The sequence below is a fragment of the Sapajus apella genome, unplaced genomic scaffold (genome assembly GCF_009761245.1).
Source record: "Sapajus apella isolate SASKATOON/1434 unplaced genomic scaffold, GSC_monkey_1.0 scaffold1, whole genome shotgun sequence".
NCBI classification, from domain to species: Eukaryota; Metazoa; Chordata; class Mammalia; order Primates; family Cebidae; genus Sapajus; species Sapajus apella.
Genome location: NW_022436941.1, coordinates 44386143 through 44413948, shown reverse-complemented (window position 1 = coordinate 44413948; position 27806 = coordinate 44386143). Strand labels below are relative to the sequence as shown.

The 27806-nt window shown below is 40.1% G+C and overlaps 1 protein-coding gene and 1 long non-coding RNA gene across 4 annotated transcripts in view; one reads left to right on the top strand and one right to left on the bottom strand.

The window, feature by feature from the left end:
- Window positions 1-506: 506 nt before the first annotated feature.
- Window positions 507-11101, top strand: LOC116550161. Of its 2 annotated transcripts, none has more exons than XR_004268260.1 (3): window positions 507-618; window positions 1883-1955; window positions 8096-11101. It is a non-coding gene; the product is annotated as an uncharacterized LOC116550161 (long non-coding RNA). The 2 variants fall into 2 exon arrangements; XR_004268263.1 differs by having other exon boundaries at window positions 3488-11101.
- Window positions 9606-27806, bottom strand: part of ELL2 (elongation factor for RNA polymerase II 2) — a 76660-nt gene continuing 58459 nt past the window's right edge. The window contains exons 6-12 of one of the 2 annotated variants that reach the window (XM_032275947.1): window positions 26652-26776; window positions 26387-26474; window positions 23953-24523; window positions 21289-21352; window positions 15625-15796; window positions 13614-13658; window positions 9606-13517 (exon numbers count right to left, since the gene is read on the bottom strand). In XM_032275947.1, coding sequence (XP_032131838.1) covers window positions 13401-13517; window positions 13614-13658; window positions 15625-15796; window positions 21289-21352; window positions 23953-24523; window positions 26387-26474; window positions 26652-26776 — 1182 coding nt within the window. In that variant the 3' untranslated portion in view covers window positions 9606-13400. The remainder of the gene's footprint in view (window positions 13518-13613; window positions 13659-15624; window positions 15797-21288; window positions 21353-23952; window positions 24524-26386; window positions 26475-26651; window positions 26777-27806) is intronic. The other variant, XM_032275956.1, reaches the window with a different exon arrangement.

Below are 27806 nucleotides of genomic sequence, written 5' to 3'. Positions count from 1 at the left end.
AGAGACTGTGTTATCCTCAGTACCTAGAATGGTGTCACAACAAGGGAAATGTGCCATAACTATTGTACCATTGGTTTTAATGAATGAATGAGGATTCTGGAGGCAAACTATCACAATCATAAGAGTTAATTACTTATTAGTCCTGCCTTCTCTTACATTTTTTCTTTCCTTTATGTTTTTACATCAGATGCTTCTGCCTGGGACAGGCTGGCAGAGGCAAAACCTTGACTGGCAGCATCGTGGGCTCTGTATCTCACTCAGCTGGAAATCAGCTAACTAACTCTCAACAGCTGATAAATAGAAAGCTTCTCAGTAATAAGAATCGCAATTCTAGTTTTTACAAAAACTCCTAAGTGTAGGGCTGTGGTCCTGTCCTAAAGTAAGTATTGCTAAAGGGAAGCTGTGAAGAGAAATGTTATTTAGCATCAGAATCTGCATTTCTAGGTTGTAAAAGATGGTGGCTTCCGTCTTAAGTAAGATCACTTGTGTTCTCTCTTGTTCAACTCTCACTTTGGGAGAAGCCAGCTGTCATGTGTTAGGACACTCAGGCAGCCTGTGGAAAATCGCACATGGCGAGGAACAGAGGGCTCCAGTCAAACAACCAGTGCCAACAACCACGTGAGTCAGCTTGGAAGTGGATTCCCCAGCTCCTGTCAAGCCTTGAGACAACTGCCATCCCAGTCAATAGCTTGGTTACAACCTTGTGTAAGACCCCAAACCCAAACCACCCGACTAAGCTACTCCTAAAAGTGGTTCATCCAGAGAGATATACATTTCCCCCCAGCGTAAGCTCTAAGAAAACTTTATTACATAAGTTTATAAAGGATGCTGGATAACAGAGTCATCGAGAGCAACTGTACAAACAAAAACCGGGATGTTCCTTCTATCACCATTACTAACAGGGGCCTTAGCTCTGATAAGAGATGGCTTAAGAGGCTGGGAACTAGGCTGAGCTCAGTGGCTCAAGCCTGTGATCCTGGCACTTTGAAAGGCCGAAGCAGGCAGATCACTTGAGGTCAGGAGTTCAAGACCAGCCTGGCCAACATAGTGAAACCCCCATCTCTACTAAAGATACAAAAATTAGCTGGGCTTGGTGGCAGGCATCTGTAGTCCCAGCTACTCGGGAGGCTGAGGGAGGAGACTGGCTTGAACCCGGGAGGTGGATGTTGCAGTGCGTTGAGATATTGTGCCACACTGCATTTTAGCCTGGGTGACAGAGAGACTCTGTCTCAAAAAAAAAAAAAAAAAAAAAAAGACAGGGAACTAGAGCACAGGTACATGGCCTTCTGGGGACCTGACTTGCTGTAGAAATAGTTTTTAGCCTAAAACCTTAAGTAGCACTTCCAAAATCTGTGTTCCTTGGAAAATTGATTCCAAGAGACTCTGATAAAATGGGCACACTGCGGTCTCTATGCCCTTTGGGAGAATATTTCAGCGTATGAAAGGTGTAAAAAGTGCTTCATAAAAATAAGTGTTAACTGTTAAATCTAGCATTTTTCAAATGCTACAAAGACTACGGAACTCTTTTGGGTAATGCCTACACTCCCCGGCATTTATTTGAGAGATGCCAGAGTCTTACCTAGGAAGCTGATCCTTACTTTTCACCATTCATTTGAATCACCTGGTGAATTTTACAGACACCCTCTTCCTAGGACACACCCCAACACATTCTGGTTCACTTGGTCTGGGTGGGGGCCTGGGCAGTGGTGTGGTTTAAAAACTCCCCAGGCGATTCTTATGAACTAAGACAGCAGAGAACACAAACAGCCTCAAGTAAGAATCACCTAGCACACTCGTTAAAGCACTGATTGCTGGGTTCTACCCCATGAGTTTTCCATTAAGCAGGGTTGGGGCAGAGCCCGAGAATTTGTATTTCCCACAGGTTCCCAGGTGCTGCTGTTGCTGCCGAGGGTCAGAGGACACACTCTGAGAACTGGTGCTCTGAAGAACAATGGGTAAGCATGGCTGTCAGGCTATCCCTGTCGTCATCAGTTGGATGTATGGCTGATAGTTCAGAGTACAGAACAAGGGTGTAGAACGCAGATTTCCGTTTGTTCTGAGCTGAATGCAAACAGCAATTCTCATAAGTTGCAACAACAGGTGGAAACTGAGTCTGTCCAAGACAAATTGCGTCCCACCTCCAGGCAGAATACAGGAGGGGTGGTTATATAGTGGGTGGGACCCTGAGGGCTGTCAGTTTTCTGTGGAATGGCCTCAACTCAAGGGTGATGTTAGCAGAAAGGCAGGCATTTTCATAGCAAATCGAGTGTTTACCTGGTTGAAGAAGCCGGGGCAATGAGGAGTGCCTGGCTCAGAGCACAGCAGGGCAATGGAAATGGTGCCTCCTGTAGAGAGGGGTTAACATCAATACCGTTAGGAGAAAAACTAAATTTCAAGGACGCAGGACAAGAGTGGGCTGTGAGGAGACCTTGCTGGGTCCCCCCAGCTACCAGGCCAATCTCGGGGCCCAGCACCAATCCTGAGAGGATGAGCATTTAAGGCAGGCCGACGGGAGGTGGGTATAATGGGGAGACAAGACCTGCTTTTTTGTTTTTGAGACTGTGTCTTGCTCGGTCGCTCAGGCTAGAATACAGTGGCACGATCTTGTCTCACTGCAACCTCTGCCTCTGGGGATCAAGCGATTCTCCTGCCTCAGCCTCCTGAGTAGCTGGGATCACAGGCGCCCACCACCACGCCTGGCTAATTTTTGTATTTTTAGTAGAAACAGGGTTTCACCAGGTTGGCCAGGCTGGTCTTGAACTCCTGACCTCAGATGATCCACCTGCCTTGGCCTCCCAAAGTGCTGGGATCACAGGCCTGAGCCATCCCGCCCGGCTGAGACCTGCATTCTTGTCTAGCGCTGATACCAGTGGACCCTTCTGGGCCTGTTTCTTCTTGGTGGTTTATCCCACCTCGTGCTAAAAATAGTTTAAAAGAAGGACCCATTGAGAACGTCTGGAAACATTTGTAAAAGGGATAAAGCATTGTACCTTGTCAAGTGGCCTTGTAAGAAAATACTTACTGCACTTCCCTGCTCTTGTTCATTTTCACACCTAAAAGGGCTCGTTTTCAGGTTCTCTGACCCTCGGGCATCTTTCTCCAGGCCTCTTGTTTCAGTTTCCTGCTTGCCCACCAATAACCTCATTAGAGTCACACCGCACAGATGGTTCACCTGCTGCTGACAACAGAGAGAACTCAGGGGCAATTTTAATAGTACAGATGTTATGTCTCTTCTCAGAGAAACTACCTCTGAGAGCCCCAGAGTGATAGGGCTATAACCCCAGAAACCTCCACAAGGGAGGGGCTCTCTGCACTCACTGTGCACCAGCCTCTGGCCTCCAGGAAGATGGAGGGTGCTGGGAGGGCAGTCACCGTTCCTCCCCAGCTCAGACTTTCCCTTGTGAAATCCCCGGGTCAGTTTGAGGTCCGCTGGCCACTAAATAGTAAATACTAAAATGGTATCTGTCTATTTGGAAACTTTCCTCAGAACTAATTAGCAACAAGAGAAGACCACAGATAAGAATCTCAAATACCGAAACACCACTGAGGAGACACTACCCTGACATGCTAGGCCTCAGGGGGAAATCGTGTCTGGCCTTCACCTCCCCAGAAACGCATGCTAAAGGCAAACTAGCCACTGAAGGAACAAGTTCAGCAACAAGAAAGCGAGACCCTGAATAGCTTTTGCTAATGAGAAGTGATTTGGACAAACACATTCAGAGAGTGCTAAAGGCCATCTTGCCTCAGGGCCTGTCTACCACTCTCCTTCTGGAGCTCTCCTCTCATCGGCAAGTAGGTTCAGCCATCTCTTGGGAAGCTGAACCCACTCCCTCACTGCGCCACGCCCCTGTGAGAATTATGAATTCTCGCAGCCAACCTTTTATTTTGGAGCATTTACCACAACTGGAATCAAGTTGTGTCATTTGCCTTTGTCTTGTTCAATGGTGTCCTCCCACCACCTAGCACAAAACCTACGCAAATATTTGTGGAACAAATGCACAGATGCTATGACCGAGGAACTTGCAAATATATATAAGAGGGTTTCACGTAGGACTTGCTGACAGCTTTGGTTGAAGTCACAAGACAAGCTGTGCCATCTACATCCACCACTTCCACACTAGTACGTCAGATTCTGAACCATATATTCCGGGACTCACAGAGGGGGGTAGTAAAAATAGCCAGCTTTTCTTCCCTTCGCTTCTGGCTCGTCACTGGTGTAAAGGATGGAGGTAGAAAAGTCAGCTCGTGTTAGAAATCAGAGGCTTTCTATAGAGGGTGACAGTGAGCTTCCCTCTTGCCAAAGGTTAAAGAGACCAGCTTCATAAAGACCACTCAGAAAAACTAATCTGTGACTCCTCAAGCTTGGGGGACACACAGGGCTGGCATGTGACTCGTGCCTGAAAATAAAGGTCTAGCAGAGTCGAGGATGCATTTGGAAGTCACTACACTCGTGGATACCAAGCCAAAAGTGCTGATTGGTCTATGACTGGGGTGGAAGTGTGGGTGAGTGACCAGATGGGATACCTCTAGTTGGCATGTTAGTGTGATCATTTTAAAACGGGCAGTAAGCTATTACCTTCTTGCCTGAAGTGACGGTGGTATGCTATTGGAGGCAGATGCTGAGGGGCGCTGCAATGGCTGGCTATAGGAGAGGCCAGAGGAGTCCAAGGCACCCAGGGTGGGCTCTGACAGTGCCCAAAGGAAACCAAGGCCAAGGACTTGAAGTGTGTCATCCAATCAGCCCTCTCATGCTCCTTATCTCTCCTCCCTACCTTCCGGTCCTTTCATTCTGGGAAATGCTGGGTGGTGGGAGGAGTGGGGAGAATGGCAAATAGCACTTGGCTTCCAGCCTAAAGCAGGCCTAAGCTGGATGAGGGGAGAATATTCCATTCTAAGTGGATTTCGGAATTGTGGCTGTTACACGACTGGACTTGCAAGTTAACCGAAATTAGGCCCTTGCTAAAAGTGAATACAGGACTTACTTAAAAGTAGTTGTCTGCGAGGAATTCTGGGACCTGCCAGAAAGTTCATCTCTGAAGACAAACAGCCCCCAAAAAGTAGGTTTGTAGGGACACACATGACAATTGCTGGTGCTTTGTGATTGCCCTATCCAGTCCCTCATGGTCAATGTGACAGTATTGATTTAATCTTCACAGGCATTATTTTACCAGGGATGAAAGAAAGAGATCTAGGGATTTGGGCAAATTGCTCTGGGTCAAAGGTAGGTGAATATCAGGAACTCAGGCCCAGGGTGGAGGACTCCGTGTTCCATTCTTTCCTCCAATACCATAAAGCATTTTCTATCTGCCTTCCGCAGTTTTTCATGTACGGCTTTTAGGTCCCTGTTCCTGACCTGGCCTTGTCACCATCTATATGTCAAATCATTTTTAACCAAAGACAAGGGGAAAATGGTTAAGAAGTGCATGTTAACAGAAGAGGGGAGCTGGGGTAGTTCACTCAGGCAAGAGGAGGGAATGACGAGAAGGGAGGAGCAGGTGGGGATGTGAGTTAAGGAAGGGAGGAGCAGATGATAATTGGCTACCACAGTCATAAAGATTTGTCAACAGGGGCAGAGAGAGAGGAGGGAAGGAGGAGGGTGGAGAAAAAGGTGGCTTTGCTGAAGGTCCCTAGTGTCTCCTTACGGCTGTTCTCAGCTGCAGAGTTCTGAAGCTCAGGTGGCCACGAGACCCCTAGAGACCCTCTTGGCACTCCTTTGACAAGGCTGGTTTAAATTAACTCTATCCTTCGGAGGAGAAGGAAAATCTTACAGGTATAAGAAAAAGTGATTTTCACGGCAGCCTTTTATCCAAAGCATCTTACCTATAATGAACAACCCCCCTAGTAAACTAGGTGGCAAGAAGCACTTAGGCTTCCAGACAAAAAGGCTCTTTTAAAAACTGTCCTTTATAAAGACAACTGGAAAAGAGAATAGAGTATTCAAAGTTAAGCTCAAGTTTAGAACAAATGCATCAGCACTGTGTCTAAGTTACTGGTAGCCAAGATGCCAAGAGAAGCGAATGTGGTACTTGAAAAAATTCATAGAAAAAAATGTATTTCATAGAGAAATAGGATTTTTCACAGAGCAATCAATAGCAGAGCCTTTAAAATGTTCTGGGCTGTGTCCATTTACCAGGGGAGCTCAATCGCTTTTATGCAAATGTCTAAATTAACCTAATAGGGTTGTTCAGTTCTAGCTGGCTGCTTTGCTACGAATATTGCTACAAAGCTTTCCCCCTCTGAATAAAAGATGGAAAGAAATAAAGTATCCAATAAAAATACATACAGAAAACATACAAGGTGCCAGGCACCTCGCTACATATGTGTCAGCCCAGCAACCTCCAAGGCAGGTATTATCCTGTTCATGATGGGAAACTGAGGATCTGGGGCTTTATAAACATGCCCACGGCCTGTGGCTTGTGAGTGGTGGAGCAGGACTCTAAGTCAAGCTGACTGGCTCGACTCCCTGCTCTGAACCTCTGTGCCCGCTGCTTGTGCTATAGCACTGCTTCCCTGGTACTTTACCACTCCTTGTCTTCATATCCTTTTCCGGTGGTTGCTGGGCTGTTCTCAGCACCACCTAGAAGAGTGTGTAAGCTCCTGCGGTCTTATCCTGCTCTCCCATGTGCTGTCACTTAGACATCTTCATTTCACCATCTACAACGTGAAGGTTTGGGATTCCTGTAAATGGAGAACTAGCCCAGCCCATCAACAGCACTGGGCTTTGCTAGCTCTCCAGTTACAGGCATCCCAAAGTACTTCGATTATCCTCAAAATGTCTACCACTTGGAGGATTACACAAAGGCTAGGCATAAAATAAATGTCAGTAAAATCACATGGCAAATGGACTTGCAAAGTCAAGTCAGTGTATTAGTCCATTTGTGTTGCTATAAAGTTATATCCGAGGCTGGGTAATTTATAAAGACGAGGTTTATCTGGCTCATTTCTGCAGGCTGTACAATAAGCATGGTGCCAACACCTGCTTCTGGGAAGGGCTTCAGGGAGTTTTTACTTATGGTGGAAGACAAAGGGGGAGCAGGTATGTCACATGGTGAGAGAGAGGACACGCCAGATTAACAAGCAGATATGCCATGAACTTATTATGGGAGGGGCACCAAGCCATTGGTGTGGGATCTGTCTCCATAACCCAAACACCTCCCACCAGGCCCCACCTCTAACACTGGGAATCACATTTCAACATGAGATTTGGAGGGGACAAATATCGAAACTCTATCAGTTAGTTTGTCATGGGTGCCAGTCTGCCATCATTAACTGATTCTTAGTCATGACTTTGGGAAGATAAAGTGCAAGAACACAAACTTGAATGACAGAGAAGATTCTTGGAGTAATCCAAATCCCTGGGCCACGTGAATTTTAAATATGACCGATAGAAATAGTCTGCCTCATTCATTCTTTTAATAAATTGTTATTGAGCACCTTTTATATGGCAGGCACTAGCCTAGAGGCTGGGGATACCCTGGTGAACAGAGCCGTTTCTTCTCCCACGGACTTAATAATGCAATTAGTATCCAGTTATAATTATGACAAATGTCACAAAGGAGAAGTATAGAATGAAAGAGTATATACCCAGAGGAGCCTGGGTAGTGCAGGGGGTGGGGGTGGGGGCGGGGCCAGGGGTGGTTTAGGGAAGACTTCCTGAAGGAAGTGAAGCCTAAGCGGAGAGCTTAAGGATATGGAGGACTTAGCTAAGTGAGGAAGGGGAAGAGGGTGGTGGTGGTGGTACAGTCTACTTAGCACAGGAGGCCTTTGGGGTAGGAGAAGCAAGAAGTATTGGAGAGCCTGAAGGAGGTGTGTGTGACTGATGTGTGAAGAGTGGGAGGAACAGGCAACCAGACTGATAAAGTAGATCATGCTATCCATGTGCTCCACAACGAGATTCTGTAAGCCTATTTGGAATGAAGGAAGTCTGGAAGGGCAGTCAGCATACTTCTAGAAGCCCCAGCTGTAGAACTGCAACATGCTGGCCAATTATGTGGACTCATCTGTAGGAAGCACTCTTCTACATTCATAGTCCTAGACGTGAAGTTCTTATTGTCCATCTACAAATGTTCACAGGGTACCAACCATCTAATTACAGTAAGAAAAACCAGCCAGGCTGGCCAGTTGAAGGAGGCAGGCAGGAGTTGAAATGACACATCTCCAGTATTGCACCTGGCAGAATCATCTGATCCCTAACTTGAGAATTAAGCAATCATGTCAGAGCCTACAGCCACTGCCAGTCAGCTTCCTGTCCCAGTCTCAGAAAGATAAAACCAGTAGAGCAGGCATGTGTACACCCAGTGTTCAAGAAAACAACCCCCTAACACCTCACCTTGAAACCTCTAGTTTCTGCCTTTGTCCCCCTTGCAATCAGTCAAAATGAATTCATTCTTACACGGAAAATAGTGTTTCAACAAACACTCCTTCTTGCATTCAGCAGATATTCTGTAGTTTAAAGAATTTTTTTTTTTTTTTCACAGAGCTCCCAAGTGCTTTTACGAACAACAGTGAAACCCCTTGCATGCCTCAGTAAGAAAGCATATTTTCATTTTACAGCTGAGGACAGGAGCCTGTTGAAGGTCCAGTGGGATAAGGGACTGGGGAGGGCACCTGACAGTCATGGTGTTGGGAACCTCACTAATCCTTGAGGCTTCTTATAAACATGACCAGAGACACCGCCCACATTACTCCCTCTGGGTTTTTAATACCAATGTTTGATTGAGGCTTTCTTCCCTTCCTCCTACATTATTCCTTCAGAAGATTTTTAGAAACCAGAGGTTAAGGATTCAGCTGGGAGAATGCCCATATGTCTTCTCAGACTGGCAAGCGGGAGTCTGTTCCTGAGATAGCCTTTTGGTATGAAGAGAGAATGATATGATTACAAGACTGTACCCTTCCCTTCTACCTCCACTGCCCACTTTCAAATATCCTGTTGTTAACTGTACACTTTTGAAAGTAAAGTGAATACGGGAATCAACCTTTTCTCAAAGAGTGTGTTGGCCTCCCTTCAAATGTATTCTGTGATTTCTGACAAATCAACTCCCCCAAAATAATCCACTGAAAATCTTTCTGATCCCCACATTCTAGCCTTTGGAACCAAAAGGGCTTGTCTAGCCTGTGTGGTATCACTGGAATTATCACTTTGAAAAGATTAGTCTTATCCTATATAAACATATGAGGGCTAGGATGGAGAAGTGGTTAGGAACACAGATGCTGCGGTCTGACTTCCCAAGCTCTGCCATGTACTAACTGCGTGACAGGCAAGTTTCTTAACTTCTTTATGCCTTAGTTTACCCACCTGTAAAATGGAGATAAAAGGTGGTGAGAAATGGGATAATGTAGCAAAAATATGTAACAAAGAGGAAACCCTCAATAAATGGTAACTATGATTATTGTTCTCCTAGTAGAAATTGCCCCTGGAGGGCGTGTTCTATACTTACAAACAGGCAGATCCCTGGAACAGATTCTCTGTTCCCACTTCCTAGGGCCCCAATAAGCAATATCTCTGTGAACACTCTGTCATGGTTTTTTTTTTTTTTTTGTTTTTTTTTTTTTTTTTTTTTGACACAGAGGCTTGAAATGAGACAAAGGAAAAACAAGTACCAGAATTGCAAAGTTAACATTTTTATTGAACTGAAATTGGTGTAGAACAGGGGCCACCATAGCTGCTGAGCTCAGTAACAACTGAAAAGCCCCTGTGACATTTTACCTTCGAGAGTCCTAACATGGTTTGAGTGGAACAGCTGAGAAACAGCATACAGATAATTTAACACCTCAAAATAGTTTGAAATGAGCCTCACAGCCTTGTTCAATCTTCAGGCTACAAATAACATTGATAGCATCTTCTGTGGCCTTTACTTAGTAGTGCCAGTTAATATCCTTTCCCAAAACATTCCTCTCAAAGTGCTGGCTATAATTTTTTCCCCATTCAGTACACATAAGAAAAGGATTTAGTAACACTAGGGCAAGTAACAAACTGTAGAACTTTAAAAGTAGTAAAGGCATATACCAAGCATACGTGACTCCATACATTGTCAGAAAGGCAGTGGACTGGCTAAAGAGTTTCTGCCAAGTTTCAGAAGCAAAGAATGCCCTAATGAAAAGGGTAAGGCATCCAAGCAGAGTGTCTGAACTGATGGACCATTTTTGTCTAAAACTAATTTCAACATCTTCCAATATGCAAGCAGGCATTTGTTTTATATAATAAGGTTAAATACTTTATAAGGGAAAAGAAAACTCCTATAAAGCTTATAAGATCAATCAGAGAAAAAATTAATACTGAATTTTTATGATCAATGCATGGAGCAATGATATAAACTGACCATAACAATTTTGTGAGAACAAGTATAAAACATCCATTACGACTTAAAAGTTGAAAGTTAACCCCTCTAAAGTATTCAAAGGGGAATAAATAATCAACAAGATAGGAAACGCAATGCCTATATTTTTCAAAAAACCCACATCTGTTAATGCTCTCTTGGTTTGATTTAAACCAATTGTTTATTCAATCTGGAGTTGATTTAAGGATGTTGGTAAAAATCTTCAAAAGTCCTTCAAATCATTTGAGATGAAATGTGATGGAAAAAAACTATACAACTCATTCTCTAATCTTTAATCTTGATTTTTTTACACTAATTACCCTTCCAAAACAACAAACAAACAAACAAACAAAAAAGGAGATAAATTCTTCCACCAGAGTAACCGACATTTAGTGGCCACTATTCCTGTAGCAATCATTTGTAAGAATCTAAAAGTCTTGCAGCAGGGAATGAAAAGTGATTATAAATATTTTAATAGGCTGATGCCCCATCTTTAAAAGGGATAAAACTTGGATAATAGCAGATTCAGAGATTTACAACTTTCAAATTTACAACTAACAGACAGACACTTTTTTGCAAGGATCTGTCCAACACATACAACTAACATCTAAATTAAGGCTTTTACTGGTATGGGATCAGGTCTAAGGATATGCAATGCTGGATTTCCATTTAGCATCTCCAGCTTTCATTGTTACCCAACTTGTAAACCAGAAGATGTGCCGATGGGCAGGAGCTCCAATGGCTAACCATTCACCAACTGGAAGGCTTGTTTGTAAACAGGTTCTGCATGAGAGTTGGCAGTGAAACAAGTGAGGAGGTGCCTCAAATCATGCAAAGGGGAAAAGTGATTTGCACCTGCTGACATGATGGACATTAAAAAAAAAAAGAGAAGAAGAAAAGCCAACAGTTGACCTTCAGTTCAAGATTTCAAGATTTAGAGACCTAAAAGTTTAGAGCTACATCCAAGCCAGTAGTTCTCATACTTTAGCTTGCAAAATGTCACCTATAGGAAACCTGTGAAAATGCAGATACTTGGGCCCTATGCCTAGAGACTCTAACTCAGGTGATGCAAGTGGTCTAAGCACCTTTTGCTTTTGAGAAACCTTGCTCATCACAAATAGCAGCACACAGTCTTTGATTAAAAGGCCAAGATGTCCAAGAAATAACACCAATGACTTCATTACCTACAGACAAACCTTTCAGGAGACTCTATCATAATAATATGATGCCTGGATTTATCCCCAATTAAGTTTCCCTTTCCTTTTTCAATTAAAAAGTTTGAAATAAATTAAAGTTTAATAATGATTGTACCAATTCTGAGGTAAAAAAAAGAGCACCAGGGATCTCAACGCTAAAAGAAATAGAATTCCCTAGGAGGTCCGTGCTACATAGAAACAAAATTTCTGCAGTATTGTTATAGAGTTGTAGTGCAAAAGGGTCTTGTTTCAGTCTTTGTATAGTCTGTATACATCTGCATACATTTAGTATATTATCTAATTTTTCCAGTTAATGTTTTAGAACTCCAAAGAGAAAAGTTAATCTACATGCTCTCTCACGTATTCTAGATAACCAACATTTTTCTGGTTTACAGTGACACACAACAAAGCTATTTATTTTTCTGGATGCTGGAGACAAACATCTTTATTAAAGACACTACCAAAATTTTGGCAAACATTTCAAAACAGATTTGTAAACATAATGCTTCCCTTTTCAACTGGCAGCACTTTGAAAAGACAATACAATAAGACAATACAACTTAAATCAACATTAGTTCAAAATCCTTATATTTTTGACCACATAACTTATGTTCCCACATGATAAAACAAGTGACAGTTTAAATCAACGTCAACAGATAAACTCCATGAAATGAAAGTTTGTGCTGTTTGATGAATCACAGTATGTTATGGTTAAATATATCCACTCTTTTTATATTCCTGGCACCAGGATGAAAAAAATCTTTAAATATACATCTTATGTAGGTAATAGCTTCTTTGCATATCTCTCTTCAAAAAATACTTTATAGCAGTATATAAATAGGTTACCTGCACATTTAATTTTATAATTTGCCCCAAAACTATAGATCTGTTTCATTTTCATGACGTGTCAATTTTTGCCCAACAATATTAAAGCTGACAAACTCGTTGAAATGGAAATGCTTTTGTCTTCCACAAAAGAAGTAGCAATTTGATAGGAAAAAAAACAAAACAAAACCCTACAGTAACACTCGTCAGTTGTTTAACCTGAGCGTTCGGCCTACTTAGAGTAGCAGCTTTTTTTCCTTCATGCACGCTCACATCCACACCACCTCTGCACACATACAGATCGAGCACACACTTCCAGATGCTGGTAGGCCACAATATGCTTCCCATTGCTCTAATCAAGTGGGAAGCAGTGTAGCTAATGATTAACCACACTATGTACACAACTAGCAAACACCTTAAGGCAACCATTGCAATGGGGGGTTAACTTGCAGGGCAGATTTAATGTTCTAGATCAAGTCAGCCTGTATATACATATGTGTATGTGAATCCACATATACACCTTTCTATTTTTTTAACCCTCCAAGACAATGTTTATTTTTAAAATTTTGTGCAAATTTCTAAATATTCTACCATTTAAGGCAAAGAGTTTGCATTAAGAAAGGTCAAAAATAGGCTTATGTTTATCCAAAAGCATTTCACCTTGCACATTACTGTTGTTTTTTTTTTTTTTTTTTTTAAAACACATACAACTTTTAAGTGTGGACACTGGATCCCCAATATCTAAAAAATCATTTCTAATAACAAACACAAGTTTTTGAGGAGAAAAAACTGATTTGAAATATAGACAATGGATCCCCAATACCTAAAAAATTATTTCTATTAACAAACACAAGTCTTGGGGGCGAGATGGGGGAGGACCAGAAAGAGCAGCTTCAAAATGCAGGGAAGCAAAGTAAAATGGAAAAGAAAAAGTAACTCAAGTTTACTAATACTGAAACTTTCAACAGCCAAAGTTTCACCTTTTTAGAATCTAGAGCAACTCATTTGGAATTTGAAATAAATAAGCTTAAGTTTATTCACATCTTCTGGTCCAAGCAGAGTTCTAGTGCCATGACTCTGCTTGCTGTTGGTCAAATTCACCTATTAGCCTTTTGATGTGAGCCAGCTTGTTATGAAGATATTCACACCTGTATTTTTCTTCATGGTAATTGGGACTAGACTGCAGATGAAACAAAGAAACCAGTGAGGAATGACGTTGCAGAATTTGCAACATTTTTCAACCACAGGTTAAAAAATTAATAGTGACGACACCTACCTGCTTTATCTTCTGATATTCTTGTAAGACTTCTTCATGAACATTCTACAAAATTAAATATTAGAAATTAGAAGAGAACAGCTTCTTTTGTGTGTGGCAATACAAATAGCTAACATGCATTAAGCAAGGGTATAGGAAATATTGACTGTGGGAATGTAACTTGAAACAATCTTTATGAAAGGCAGTGTGGCAACAGCTATCAAAATAGAAAATGCAAAATTGACTCAGCAATTCTACTTATCCTGTGGATATACTTGCCCCTGAGTGAATGACGCATATACAAGATTATTCACTGCAGTGCTGTTTGTAAAGCAGAAGACAGTAAACAAAATTGAAATGTTCATCAATCTATACAAAGGATTCTAAGAGGCCATTAAAACATGGGGAAGTACTTTATGTACCAATATAAAAAAGTTCTCCAAGATGCATTATATTGTTTAGCGAAAAAAAGCAAAGTGCAGAACACTATGGACAGCTTGATACCATTTGTTTAAAAGGGAAAAACAGAATAGTATTATATTCTAAGAATTTCATAACTTGTAAGATGCTCATTTTTCCCCATTTTAATGGAACCAGTACAAACAATAATGTATCATAATTAAGTTATTAGGACATAAAACAATGGTACATCTTACAAATGAAGAAACCTTAGATTCAATTAAATATGGTATATATGTTGAATTTACTATGTACATACATTTTATACCATGTATACATACATGCACATACCACACACATAAACACACTTCCGAAAGAATACACTGGAAACCAGAACAGTGATTGTCTATGGGGGTTGTTGGGGGCGGTCAGGTTCCTGGAGGGATAATAGCGAGCCTAATGTATGTACCAAGTACCAGGCATGGATCCAGGCACTTTACTAGTGCTTACTTATGTTTATTCCTCACAACTCAATGATTATCCCATTTTATGGATAGGGAATTCACAGGCAGAGAAGCATTAAGTAACTTGCCCAAGGCCACACAAACATTAACCGCTCCTAACCAAGTAATCCTTGGAACTACATTCTAGTTTCAGTGTAATCATATACACTGATAAATGACTATATGAAAAAAACAAAAAAACGCAAACCACCATATCACCAACCTCTTGTACCTCTAAACACCGATTCTTCTGGCACAGTCTCTTGTAACCCTCATCAGCTTGTTGAAATAGATTAAGGCCCACTAATAGAAGACATAATAAATTTCTAGGACACAAATGCTCTCAGGCTGCTTTCCCGTTGTGGGAAATCTCATCCATTGTCTCACGTAAGTTCCAGCCTGGACAGTGGTAGTGGGCTGGGACAGAGGCGCCACTATACCATCTGTCTGTGAAGTGTGTCAAAGTAACCTAGCCCACATGGGAGGGAATACTCATTTCTATCAATCCCTTTGCTAAGAATTACAAAAAATAATCAGGACACAGGTCAGGCATCTCCTGCTCTTTGTCAGCTGTAGTAATTTTACCACTTCAAGTAGGAAAGTGAAAACAAAGTAAGACGGGTTAACAAAGATCACTCTGTAGTGAGAAGGACCAAACTTCTTTACTTAAGCCCCAAGTCTCTGTGTATGAAGCCTTCTTTATTTCCTATGTCTATATCTTTCCTATTCTATGTCAGATTGAGGTTTAAAAAAAAAAAACTTGAAATAGTACTGTTTTGGGATAGCACCAGACCTATGAGCTGTAGTCTAAGTTGGCAGTGTAATTAATCAAATATTTAACTGAGTCTCAAGATCCAACTTTTTCTCCTATTTAATTGTGTTTGGTATTTTTCTCAATATGTGACATGTTATAGTGGCACAAGTTTTTTTCCACTGATAGAAATACAGGTTTACTACGATAATTTATTTTCAAGAACTATTTCAAATATTTAGTTTCCTAAAGCAGCAGAGAAACTGGTCTGTAAGAGTACTTACTCTAAAGGCCACTGTGATGGCTGAGGTTGAACAGGGCAGGGAAAGAAAAAAGGTAAAATATTATAGTCAGTCCATCTAGGAACAAATCCATTTACCTGATACTCTTTTGAGCCTGGAGAAAGGCGCTTTCGTTGTGCATCTAGTTTGATAAATCTTCTAGCTACAGTCTCCATCCTGGCATGCAAAGCTCTGTACTCATCATATTCTGCATTGAAGTCATCCTTATAATTCTGGCGTTGCTCATAGGAGACGATAGCGATATATTTTCTAATAAGATAAAAGGAAAAAAGATAAATGGAGAGTAGCTACACAATAGACATGAATATACAAGTCTGAGATTTAAACCAAATATTTAGAGATTATATCCATGCATGTGTCACTAATGTTTAATGCCACTCTGCCAGTGGTTCGCTGCCAGATCAGTCCTCCAAACATCTTCCAGGTAAAATGATTACACAGGAGAGTCTGAGAGCTTCAATGAAACAGAGTAAATGTGGCAAGGACATGGTGGCAATGGAACTAAAATGCAACTAAGTAAAAAGAAAACAATATTTACGTAGATCTAGTTTCCTGAATCTTCCTCTATCCAACATAATTCACTACCACACTAACGGTAGATGCCAACCCATCTGTTACAAGTCACAGAGAGACAGAAGGACTCAATGAGTAATGTGAGACCAGGAGAATGTCACGCAGTCACTGAGTGCTGAAAGTCAAAGCTCTCTCTGGACCTACTGCTTTATGAGAGATAGTCTGTTGCTTGGCCTTTCAGACATGCCACCAGCAGAAATCTTCAACAAGGTACCTCGGGCTTGCTTCCCCTATCCCTTTCCTCATATTTCTGACCAGGCAAATATATAAAATACAAAAAGGAAATTACCAACCATTTTGTAAAATGAGAGTTGGACCAAAAAGGCATGTTTCTCTAGTTCTTTTCAAACACTTAAGTGTCATACTTTGTTGAACAGAAGCCAGTGTTGTATTATTCGTCTAATTTACTTTCTTAATAAAATGACATAACTCTGTGTTTTACTTTGGGATGTGAATTACTCTTACCTGGTAAGAGAAGACTATTTTCCTTGAGCACTCATTTATTCAGTAATAAGTAAATTTAAACGGCATTTTATTATTAAACTTAGTATTAAGTTTTTTGTGTTTGTTTGTTTTTTGAGACCGAGTCTAGCTCCTGTTGCCCAGGCTGGAGGGCAGTGGCGTGATCTCAGCTCACCGCAACCTCTACCACCTGGGCTCAACCAGTTTTCATGCCTCAGCCTCCCGAGTAGCTGAGGTTATAGACGTGCGCCACCATGCCCAGCTAATTTTTCTATCTTTAGTAGAGACAGGGTTTCATCATGTTGCCCAGGCTGGTCTTATCATGTTGCCCTGCCTTGCCCTCCCAAAGTGCTGAGATTACAGGTATGAGCCACTGCACCTGGCCTATTAGAGTATTCCTTATTTGTAGATCTAGGAACTGGGATCACATAAGGATCTGGCCTGGTTCTTTGGACTCTGTTTCTGTTATTAATGCAAAATTCCCTTGACTTTCTGAAATAAAAATGGAGATTTCAAAGCAATTTCAGGCAGGTGGCAGAAGCTTCAGGATGCCCCCTAAAGGTACACATATATTCTTCACTGCCACAAAATCTTGGCGTTCAGTCCTCTCCAAATGGTCTTATATAAGCTCATCAGTGTATTTAAATTGCTAAGATCACAGATGCCTAGCAGGAAATGTGAGAAAAGTGATGCAGCGAGCAAACTTAGTGTCCTCATTAATATTTTTATTCATGCTGAGTTAGACAGTGTAGAGGTTTAATTTTCTAAGAGTAATTGAGACAGTGATAGTCTGCTGATGTAAAGCTGCCCTCCTGGTGTCTTAGCTGTAAAAGAAACACTGCCAGCCAAGCAGTGCAACAGTCCTTCCTGGGCACGGGCTGTCCTGACTACACACCAGAGGGAGCCCCGGAATAAAAAGAGGTCCCCAGGGATAAGCATATATAAGCAACATAGTTAAACTGATCTTGAAACTCAGACTTAATTTGTTATATATTTATTGTGCTTTCTCAAAACCACACCTTCAGTATTTTATTTAATAATTTCCTTAGGGAATATACCAAACTGGTCAACAATTGTGATGCTCCAAAAGCAATGGCAACAAAAGCCAAAATGGACAAATGGGATATAACTAAACTCCAGAGCTTCTGCACAGCAAAAGAAACAATCATCAGAGTGAGCCAGCAACCAAGAGAATGGGAAAAAATTTTTGCAGTCTACCCATCTGACAAAGGGCTAATATCCAGAATCTATAAAGAACTAAAGCAGATTTACAAGAAACAAACAAACAAACCCATTCAAAAGTAGGCGAAAGATATGAACAGACACTTTTTTTTTTGTTTGTTTGTTTTTTTGCTTTTTTTTTGTTTTTTTTTTTGTTTTTTGAGACAGAGTTTCACTCATGTTACCCAGGCTGGAGTGCAATGGCGCGATCTCGGCTCACCGCAACCTCCGCCTCCTGGGTTCAGGCAATTCTCCTGCCTCAGCCTCCTGAGTAGCTGGGATTACAGGCACGCACCACCATGCCCAGCTAATGTTTTGTAGTTTTAGTAGAGACGGGGTTTCACTATGTTGACTAGGATGGTCTCGATCTCTTGACCTCGTGATCCACCCGCCTCGGCCTCCCAAAGTGCTGGGATTACAGGCTTGAGCCACCGCGCCCGGCCTGAACAGACACTTTTCAAGGGAAGACATGTATGAGGCCAACAAACATATGAAAAAATGCTCATCATCATTAGTCATTAGAAAAATGCAAATCAAAAGCACATTGAGATACCATCTCATGCCAGTTAGAATGCTGATCATTACAAAATCTGGAGACAACAGATGCTGGAGAAGATGTGGAGAAATAGAAATACTTTTACACTGTTGGTGGGAGTGTAAATTAGTTAACCACCGTGGAAGACAGTGTGGTGATTCCTCAAATATCTAGAAATAGAAATTCCATTTGACCCAGCAATCCCATTACTGGGTATATACCCAAAGGATTATAAATCATTTTATTATAAAGACACATGCACATGTATGTTCACTGTGGCACTGTTTACAATAGCAAAGACTTGGAACCAACCCAAATGCCCATCAATGATACACTGGACAAAGAAAATGTGGCACATATATACCATGGAATACTATGCAGCCATAAAAAAGGATGAGTTCATGTCCTTTGTAAGGACATGGATGAATCTAGAAACCATCGTTCTCAGCAAACAGACACAAGAACAGAAAACAAAACACTGCATGTTCTCACTCATAGGCGGGTGTTGAACATGGACACAGGGAGGGGAACATCATACACTGGGGTCTGTTGAGGGGTAAGGGGCTAGGGGAGGGACATTGGGGGGTAGGAAGGGATAACATTGAGAGAAATGCCTGATGTAGGTAACGGGGGATGGAGGTAGCAAACCACCATGGCATGTGTGTACTATGCAACAATCCTGCAAGATCTGCACATAGACTCCAGAACTTAAAGTACAATAGAAAAAAATTAATAAACACTTGAGGAAGAAAAAAACAATTGTGTTGCTATTATAGAAGAGATTATTTGGTTACACTGGCATTTTAAGAAAAAGCATTTCCCTATTTTTAAGAAAAACTGTTGTAGTTCTAAAGTTGGCTCTTAATGCAGTGATGGAAAAAATTTTAAACAATTTTGATAGCTTAACAACTACAAGCAAAAGTATTCTTACTGCATAAAAATCAGAAATATTTTGGTTAAGTATGAATTATTCACAGGTTGATCATTTAGGTTTTATAGGATGTCCCTTCAGTTTTCTATGAGGCAACTTAAGTTCTGTATTTTTGGTAATTTTTCTGAAAATCCATGCTTCCTCACCATTTTTCGAAAATTTGCTATATTTATATAAGACTAGTTTTGGGTTAATATAAATTGCCTTTATTTAAATAAATTAAGCAAACAGTCACATAGCACTAGAAACATGACAGACATACAGAAACGCACTGAGACGGATCCAGGAACGATCCTTAGATAAGTAATCTGAAAAAACCTTTTAAATATGGAATTAAGGCCGGTGTGGTAGCTAATGCCTGTAATCCCAGCACTTTGTGAGGCTGGGGCAGGTGGATCACCTGAGGTCAGGAGTTCAAGGCTGGCCTGGCCAACATGGTGAAACCCTGTTTCTACTAAAAATACAAAAAATTAGCCAGGCATGGTGGTGGGTGCCTGTAATCCCAGCTACTTGGGAGGCTCCATTTGAACCCTGGAGTCGGAGGTTGCAGTGAGCTGAGATTGCACCATTGTACTCAAGCCTAGGCAACAAGAGCAAAACTCTATCTCGTGGTGGTGGGGGGTGGGGGGGAAAGGAGAGGGGTGATTAACTAATGAACCTGGCAAAACAACAATAGCCTTGAATCCATGGGGAAAAGTTTAGCATTATTTTTTAGTTTTCCCACATGATTTTGTCATATATAATAAGTAGATGTCACTATTATAAAAAAAAAATTCAAAATCCATCAAAAAGGAAGAGCACTGCATTGGCAGCTGTTACTCAAGGGGCTGACATTTAAAAGTTCTAAGGAGAAGTGGTTTGCAGTTAAAGAGGTGAACCCCCTCAGCAGCAGAGCCAGAGGCTGTCCTGGAAGCCTGGCTGCAGACAAGTGACCCTTCCTGGGCCAACTAAGTGGTAGGTGATAGCTGCCTTTCAAGGCTCTCCTACAGAACTCTAAAACCATACACTACCTCAGATGAGAGGGTACTCAGCAAGGTTTCTCAAGTTCCTGTTAGTTAAGAGATGATAACCAGCATTATGGTTTCATACTATATCATTCCCCAATAAGTATAGCTTTCACACTACTGTTAAGCAGAAGTAACACGTTTTAAAGCTAAAATGATCTCTACTCTGGAAATGAAAAGGGCTAAACAGCATAGTTTAACACTGTCCATCATGAGATGCTTTTAATAGAAAAAAAATGTTCAGACAGCCCAGATTCAATTTTCCCTTCTACATTCTAGCTATTTTGCACATTTGTTCATTTTCAAAGCTATCCAAAGTCATATTTGTTTGCTCTCTCCCTCTCCATTTTTCCAGGCTCTTGCAACTTAATTATTTTCTTCTTACAGAAGACTTTTATTCTGTAAAAAAGCTAGAATTATGTGTTCAAGTTATAATTTCTGTGATAACCAGTTACAAAAATGTCCCCAGATCAGCATTTAGCAACTTGTTGTCATAACAAGAAAAACATTATAACCATTACTAAATTGAAATGATCAGAGTTTACTATTCTCTCCTCTAAAAATTAATTTGAGGAAAGAACTTTACTTAAATAAAAATCTATCTTTACACTTTATATTATTATGTGCAGAGGTTCAAGCACTTTGTCAGTAATAAACCATCCCTTTGGGGGGCCCAAGTGAATGACTGTGCATTGACAGACTGTCAGCTTTGAAGAGTCAGATCCCTAAAATCTTCCACAATCAAATGCTTAGCCTGGCCCCGGAACAAAGAACAGGCTTCTCTATACTTAAAGGCCAACAAACACAGCTCACGCGGGGGGAGGCACAACCTGCTCATGCAGACAAGGGTAGATTTGGGACAAGCAGGCTTAATGGCAGCCTTTCAATTGCAGGGGTGGCTCCAGGACTCTATTTCTGGAACTTCTTACTTTTCTGATTTGCAAATTATGGGAAAAGAATTTGCAAACTTTCTAAAATTAAACTGCTCTCTCCATTGGCAGACACATGAACTTACATCAAATAATCTGGGAGTTCAATTGCTGAAGATTCCATGGAGGCAGTGCAATCCTCTTTAACTCCTACAAAGAAAAAAAAAAATAAGAACAAAATCAGAGCATTCATCAACCAGGAAGGTTATCAAATGCCTGTAATTCTAAAATAGATTAGAAACATCTGGAACACTTTTCCTCAAATTCTATTCTTCCATCTCAATAAGCAACAGTGAGCAAGGAATACAATTGAACATGAACAATAGAGGCCCTATGACCAGCGCCAGCAGAACCGACGCCAGGCATTTAAAGCACCCTGGCTACTGCAGTGTCTGCACAATAAAGGAATTCCATCTTAACCCAAGGTCAATCTTCTATTCTTTCAACAACAGTTGTGGCATCTGCCCAGCAATTCAAAGATTGTGGTGGCAGATGCAGCCAGACAATGGGAGATACAAATTTTACATCAACATCTACTTTTCATGGGATTCAAACAAGGCGGATGAGACAATAGAGTCAGGTAGCAGACTGCTTTGGTCACTGTATTTATATTGCCTCCCTTTTTTGTATGCAGACAGTGAAACTGGGTAGGAAGTTTTCCCATTGGTTTAAAGTAATTTAAAATAAGGTATTATTGAATGTCAATTTATATTCCTGTAATCTATAGCACTCATAACACTAAGCAGATTTTTTTTTTTAAGGACAAAACATTTTTAAGTGCTAAGCATTGTGGCCACACAGTGCAAGTATGTAAATCCTTCAGTATTCCATTTGCTTAAATGCACCATGTCCAGAGGATATGTTCAGATTTTTTATTTGGGTAATTTTTTATCATTCAAAATAGGGTTAAACTGATAACTCAAACCCTAATCATACCTACTGGCAAAACATATAAAATGAAAGTGAATATTAGATAATTTCTTGGTTTAATATTTTAAAGAATAAAGTACCCTAAGCAAATATTATACATAGATTCTGAGTGCATGCTGCTCACCTTAAATATATTTGATTCATGCTTCGGTAAAAGAACACACTTTTACAATAGCCTGAGTCTTAAAGAGAAAGGCATTGAGTGCAGGTCACCTAGCTTTCCTTTTGCCACAGATACCAGATAAGTTCCAAAACATGCAGATGTGGTCTGGAGTTTTTCTAAATTTGTGATTATGCCAACTGGGTCTGAAAGTTACTATATCCTCAGTAAACGATTCAAAGAGACTAAGTCTGCTTCTCCAGGTCTCCAACTCTGAGAACACTTGAAACTCTGATGTAGATCTCAACATACTGAAATACAGTTTTCCTGTCTCTAGCCTATGACTCAGAATCACCACCTGAGGGTAGAAAGTGTGGAGAGTGCAGTTTAATCAGTGGCTTATGAACTCTGAACACGGAGTTCTACTTCTTAATTTCTTTTCCTGACCTGACAAATTCAACTACAAGAGTGTTGAGGGAAAAAGCTTATACCTACCTTTTGTGCCATTACATAGTATTATATTGACTGAAATATTTAAACAGAAATGCTTTGACATGCAATGTATCCAGTCTAGATCAATAAAAGCAATGTATCATATTATCCTGCAAAGACTTCTTTGGAAGTACCACTAAAAGAAAACAGCTTCTCTCATATGGCAAAGATTAAATCTAAAGATTACAGACTTTCAGAATTATGAGCAAAATACAGAAAGACAACTCTCCTTATAACTCTACTCATTAAAGTAATTTTTCCAAAGCCATATTTTCCCAGGGAATTTTGCCTTAGTTATTCTGCGTTCAAAACTGGCAGCAATGCCAAATGGTGAACTTGGATCTTCTATGTGCCGGCATGCAAGGCATTAAGTTTTAGAGGACATATTTTTAAATAAGAAAAATCTAATTTTGTCAGTTTTTAACACTCAGGACATCTTAGGCAAGCAGGCTTTTAATGAATTACCTCTGTCCTTTAGAAGTAAAGCTTTAAGTATGGATCTCTAGATATTTAGCATTTAAGCTCCTAAAGCTTGAAATGGTTAATTTTACAAATAACAATTGATGTTAGTTCACTAAAACAGGACTCTCAAAACTGGGGTAAAAAGCTTCAATCCTTAAGATTTATTAAGCAAACACTAGCTAACAGCTTTGCAAAAAACAAAGTGTTTTCACTCTAAATAAAGATGATGTTATGGATCTGCAAATGAAATTTTATCTCACCTGATTTATTAGAAAGTTGACATTTCCCCTGTGCTAATATTAATTAAAGCAAGGTGACCCTGTTTCATTGAGAAAGAAGGAAATGAATATTCTTACTGTGAATTGTGTCTGGTTAAATCAGTTCAAGAATGGCATATAATAGGTCATGTTGAGGTTGTACAATATCATAACAGATATGGAAAAGAATGTTAAAAGTCCACCTTCCAAAAGTAAGTCTCTGAAGTGTGACAGAGTTATTTTCAAATGCCATTCTTATTAATATAGAAACCATGTTTAATAATTGGCCAAAAAGAGACTGAAAACAAGTGCTGTAAAATGAAAACAAAACAAAACAAAAAAACAAAAAAAAAACAAAACTGCTCAAAAGCACAACACTAAATAATATAATGAAATGGCATTTGCTAAAAAAGCATTACTAATTATAAACTGTATAATTTCAAACTCATGAGAGCATGCACTTCCAGTTCATCTAACATGTAGTCAGTACTTTTACAAAGGTAAAATACCTCCACTGGAATTTGGACTGGAGTTATTTAGCTTGTCAATTTCCTCTTCTCTCTTAAGATCTTCCTCCTTTTCCTCAATAGTCTCAATGTCGTGCTTTTTTATTTGGTCCTTTTCCTTATGTTTTTTAGACTTCTTTTTGGATTTTTTGTGAGACATTGACTGGTTTTCTTCCATAGGCTTTGGACACTTTAGTAGAACTGAACCAGGGGGTAAGGTTTCCAGAGGAGTCCTAGAGGTATATTTGTCTTGCTGGTCCTCATAGATACTATCGTTTTGACTAAAACTGTCAACAGGTAGGTCTTGAGTCCCCCGGCCTTCTGGAGTGCTAGGGGAATTGGAGTTAGAATTTACAATCTGAGGAGGATGTGAGACGGGCAGATGGGTTGAAGGCAGCGGTGGAGGGGTGGGGATGGCAGCAGCTGCAGGGGGCAGCGGGAGGCCTGCAGCAGATTTTTCACTGGTGGGATTCAAATGACCATTTAGTGTTGGTGGTACTCTGTTCGTCAAGTGAGATATTCGGGCTTTTTTATTCATTAAAGGATCAATAAACTCTGAATCCAAAAGCCGTTTCTAGGGGAGGGAAAAGGAAAAAAGTGAGCCAGTTTGCACTAGAATTAAATAAATTCAATATATATATGGGGTTAAACAACTAAGTCATATTACTCATACTTAAGTCTATGACTAGGGTTATGTTAACCTTTCTTCACACTTAAGCAAAACAAAACAAAACAAAAAAACCCACCCAAACAAAAACTAAACCAGAACGATAACAACATAAAACCAAACGTGAAATAAATTTTCATGTTTAATGTCAAAAAGCAGAATCTGGCAAATGTTTCTCGGAGTGCTTACTGAATTCTTTCTGATCATACAGCTTTACCCTAAGTTCCAAGCGAGACTATGCTGATTTAACAGTTGGGAGAGTGTTAAACAAAGGCAGTCGCCCTCCTTGCTGGCCATGGTTGACCTAGTTATATTAAATGAGAGAAAGCAATTTGTCCCGTTTGACTCCGTGAAATAACACAGCTAGGTAAAGGGCAATAGCCCACACTTATTTTAATCTTTGATGGGCTAAAATGCTCCAGTTAAGAATATTTTGGCTGTCATTTATCATTCCACCTGTCTTAGAGTGGGAACAGCTAGCACTTTCAGAGTAGTTTCTCTAATTATCTCTATCACTATTGAAATGCTATTTAATTTTTTTTTTACCCTTACATATCTCTTTACCAGATTGGAAAATAGGTCTTATAACTGGCCTAAAATTAGGTAGAAGTACTAAAAAATTTTAATGGTAATAGTAGCCCATGCTGTCAACCACAATAATAGTATTTAAGTTAAAAAGGAAATTTAGATAGTTGAAAAGTACAAAATATAAATTCACATTTATGCTTAAATGTAATGCTGTGGCTTGTATTTTGGCTTGAAAGAAAATAATGGTAATCAACTCATTACTTTATTCTGTTTTCAATTTAACACTATTTATTTGGCACCGAGTATATAATTTGATCAGAGTAGAAGTAGTTTCATAATAGTTGGCATTAAAAGTGAGACTTCCACAGACACTGTATATGCAAGGACAGAACTGTTTTCCTTTTTCTTTTTTGTTCCCCCTCTGTTCATCACAATAGGTTTCTAATATTTTTGGATGTGTGAATGGCCATTTGCCCAGGGCATGCTTAGTGTTCTCCACACATCTGTGGGCCTCTCACTAATTCTTGGGAGTAGGGTCTCTCACAGAGAGAGAGGCAGGACCCTGTGTCAGCACTACCGGGGTGAGGAGGCCATCCCAGTGTCTGTCAAAAGCACCCAGAACACTGAGAGAGTTCTGAAGTTGGCCAGTCAGCTAAGAAGCAGGCAGCTTCACTCTAGTATTGCCTAGGACCTTCTCACCTTTGGATGAGCTGAATCTCTTGGGGAAAACTCTAAAATGGAGAAGAATCTGATTGGGAGTACTCTGATAAGGATCCAATTGAAAAGGGCTTTAAGAAAGCATGGGAACATGCCATCATTTTTGTTTATTTGCTGGTTGTAAATCCATTTCCCCCCAAAATATTCTTCTGGAACATGTTGCCAGACAAAATTAAATCTCTGCAATTTTCCATATAATCTGATAATTGTATGGGACTGGATAAGTCTTCTAGTTAGTCACCAAATTGGAAAGTAGATAATCTTACAACAAAATGTAAACTTTAAAAATGGAAACCAAGGTAGACATTAAGTACTCTGACAAACAGTGCTGTGTAGTAGAGAGAGTTCTGGGCTGGAAGCCAAGACCTAAATTCTAGGCTAAGCTCAGCCACAACCAGCTGGCTTTGGGCAGGCAAGCTGTGCAGCTTCTCTGGGCCTCATCTCCCTCACTTATACATCAGAGGAACTGATTAGTGGCCCCTAATGTCTATGTCAGGTCTATAATTCTGTAAGTTTATGAAATACCTGAGGAGAAGATACAGCATCTCTACTAGAACATACAGGAGATTCTGAACGGCTGGTGCCTGCAGCATTCTGAGATGGATTTAGTTTTCTGTAAAGGATACACATGTTATGTGTTATGGAGATAATTTAAAAATGTTCATGATGGAAAGCTCACCTTGCTTTTCTTTCCCACCTTAACACTAAAATAACAATGACTAAAATAATTACTTATTTCTTTAATTTTTAAAGAAATTTTTTTTTTTAAAGCAAGAAAAAGAGAAATCACCTAGACAGCACTGACTCCAATGACCGTCTGTCTATTTCATTGTATCCAGGCCAGTCTCTTTGAAGCTCTTTAAAAACATAATCCTTTAAGGTATATGAGAGGTCCTTAGGATTCAGATTGGCTACCTGGTATGAGGTATAAAAACAGAGCATTAGGTATTTTTATTATCATCTCCTAACCTAAAACAGGCAACCTTTAGGATTCGTACTGAAAATAATTACATCAATTGGCCCCAAAGGGACTGCTAGTTTGTATTATAAGCCAGATCTCAATAAATGCCACTAACTTCATTTTGGGAATGAAAACTTTATATACACAGCTTAACGTTTTTTTTCCCTGAATGGCCATTACATTTTTAATATTTCTAATCAAACGATAAGCTCATATTAGGAAAAAATGCAATTAAAAAAATCAATTATTTTAGTCAAAGGAATCAAAAACAGTTGTACAGTAGTCCCCTCCTTATCTTCAAAGGATACAGTCTGACACCCCCAGTGGGTGCCTAGAAACTCTCATGGTAATAAACCCTATATATACTGTTTTTTCCTATATATACATACCTGATAGTTTATAAATTAGGCACAGTAAGAGATTAACAACAATAACTACTAATAAAATAGAGCAATTATGCCAACATGCTGGCCATGAATTACTCTTGCGATTTAGGGCCATTACTAAGTAAAATAAGGGTAACTTGAACACAAGCACTGTGATATTACAACAGTCGATTTGAAAACGGAGACAGCTAGTGACTAATGGGGGACATATAGAGGGTTATCAGATCCACTGCAGTGGTATTGCAGTACATGTGTCCAGGTAACCCTTATTATACTTAATAATGGCCCAAGATGGCTACTAAGTGACTAATGAGTGGGTAGCAGCTACAGTGTAAAGCTGGACAAAGGGATAATTCACATCCTAGGAAGGACAGAGCAGAACAATGTGAGGTCTCATCACGTTACTCAGAACAGTGTGCAACTTAAAACCAACAAAATGTTTTTTTCTGAAAAATTTCTTTTAATATTTTTGGATCATAGTTGACCCTGGGTAACTGAAATCCCAGAAAGCGAAACCATGGATAAGGACTATGGTATTACTAACATCCTTATTTACTTCTGGGCAGAGTCCATTACTTTTGAATTACAATAAAAATCC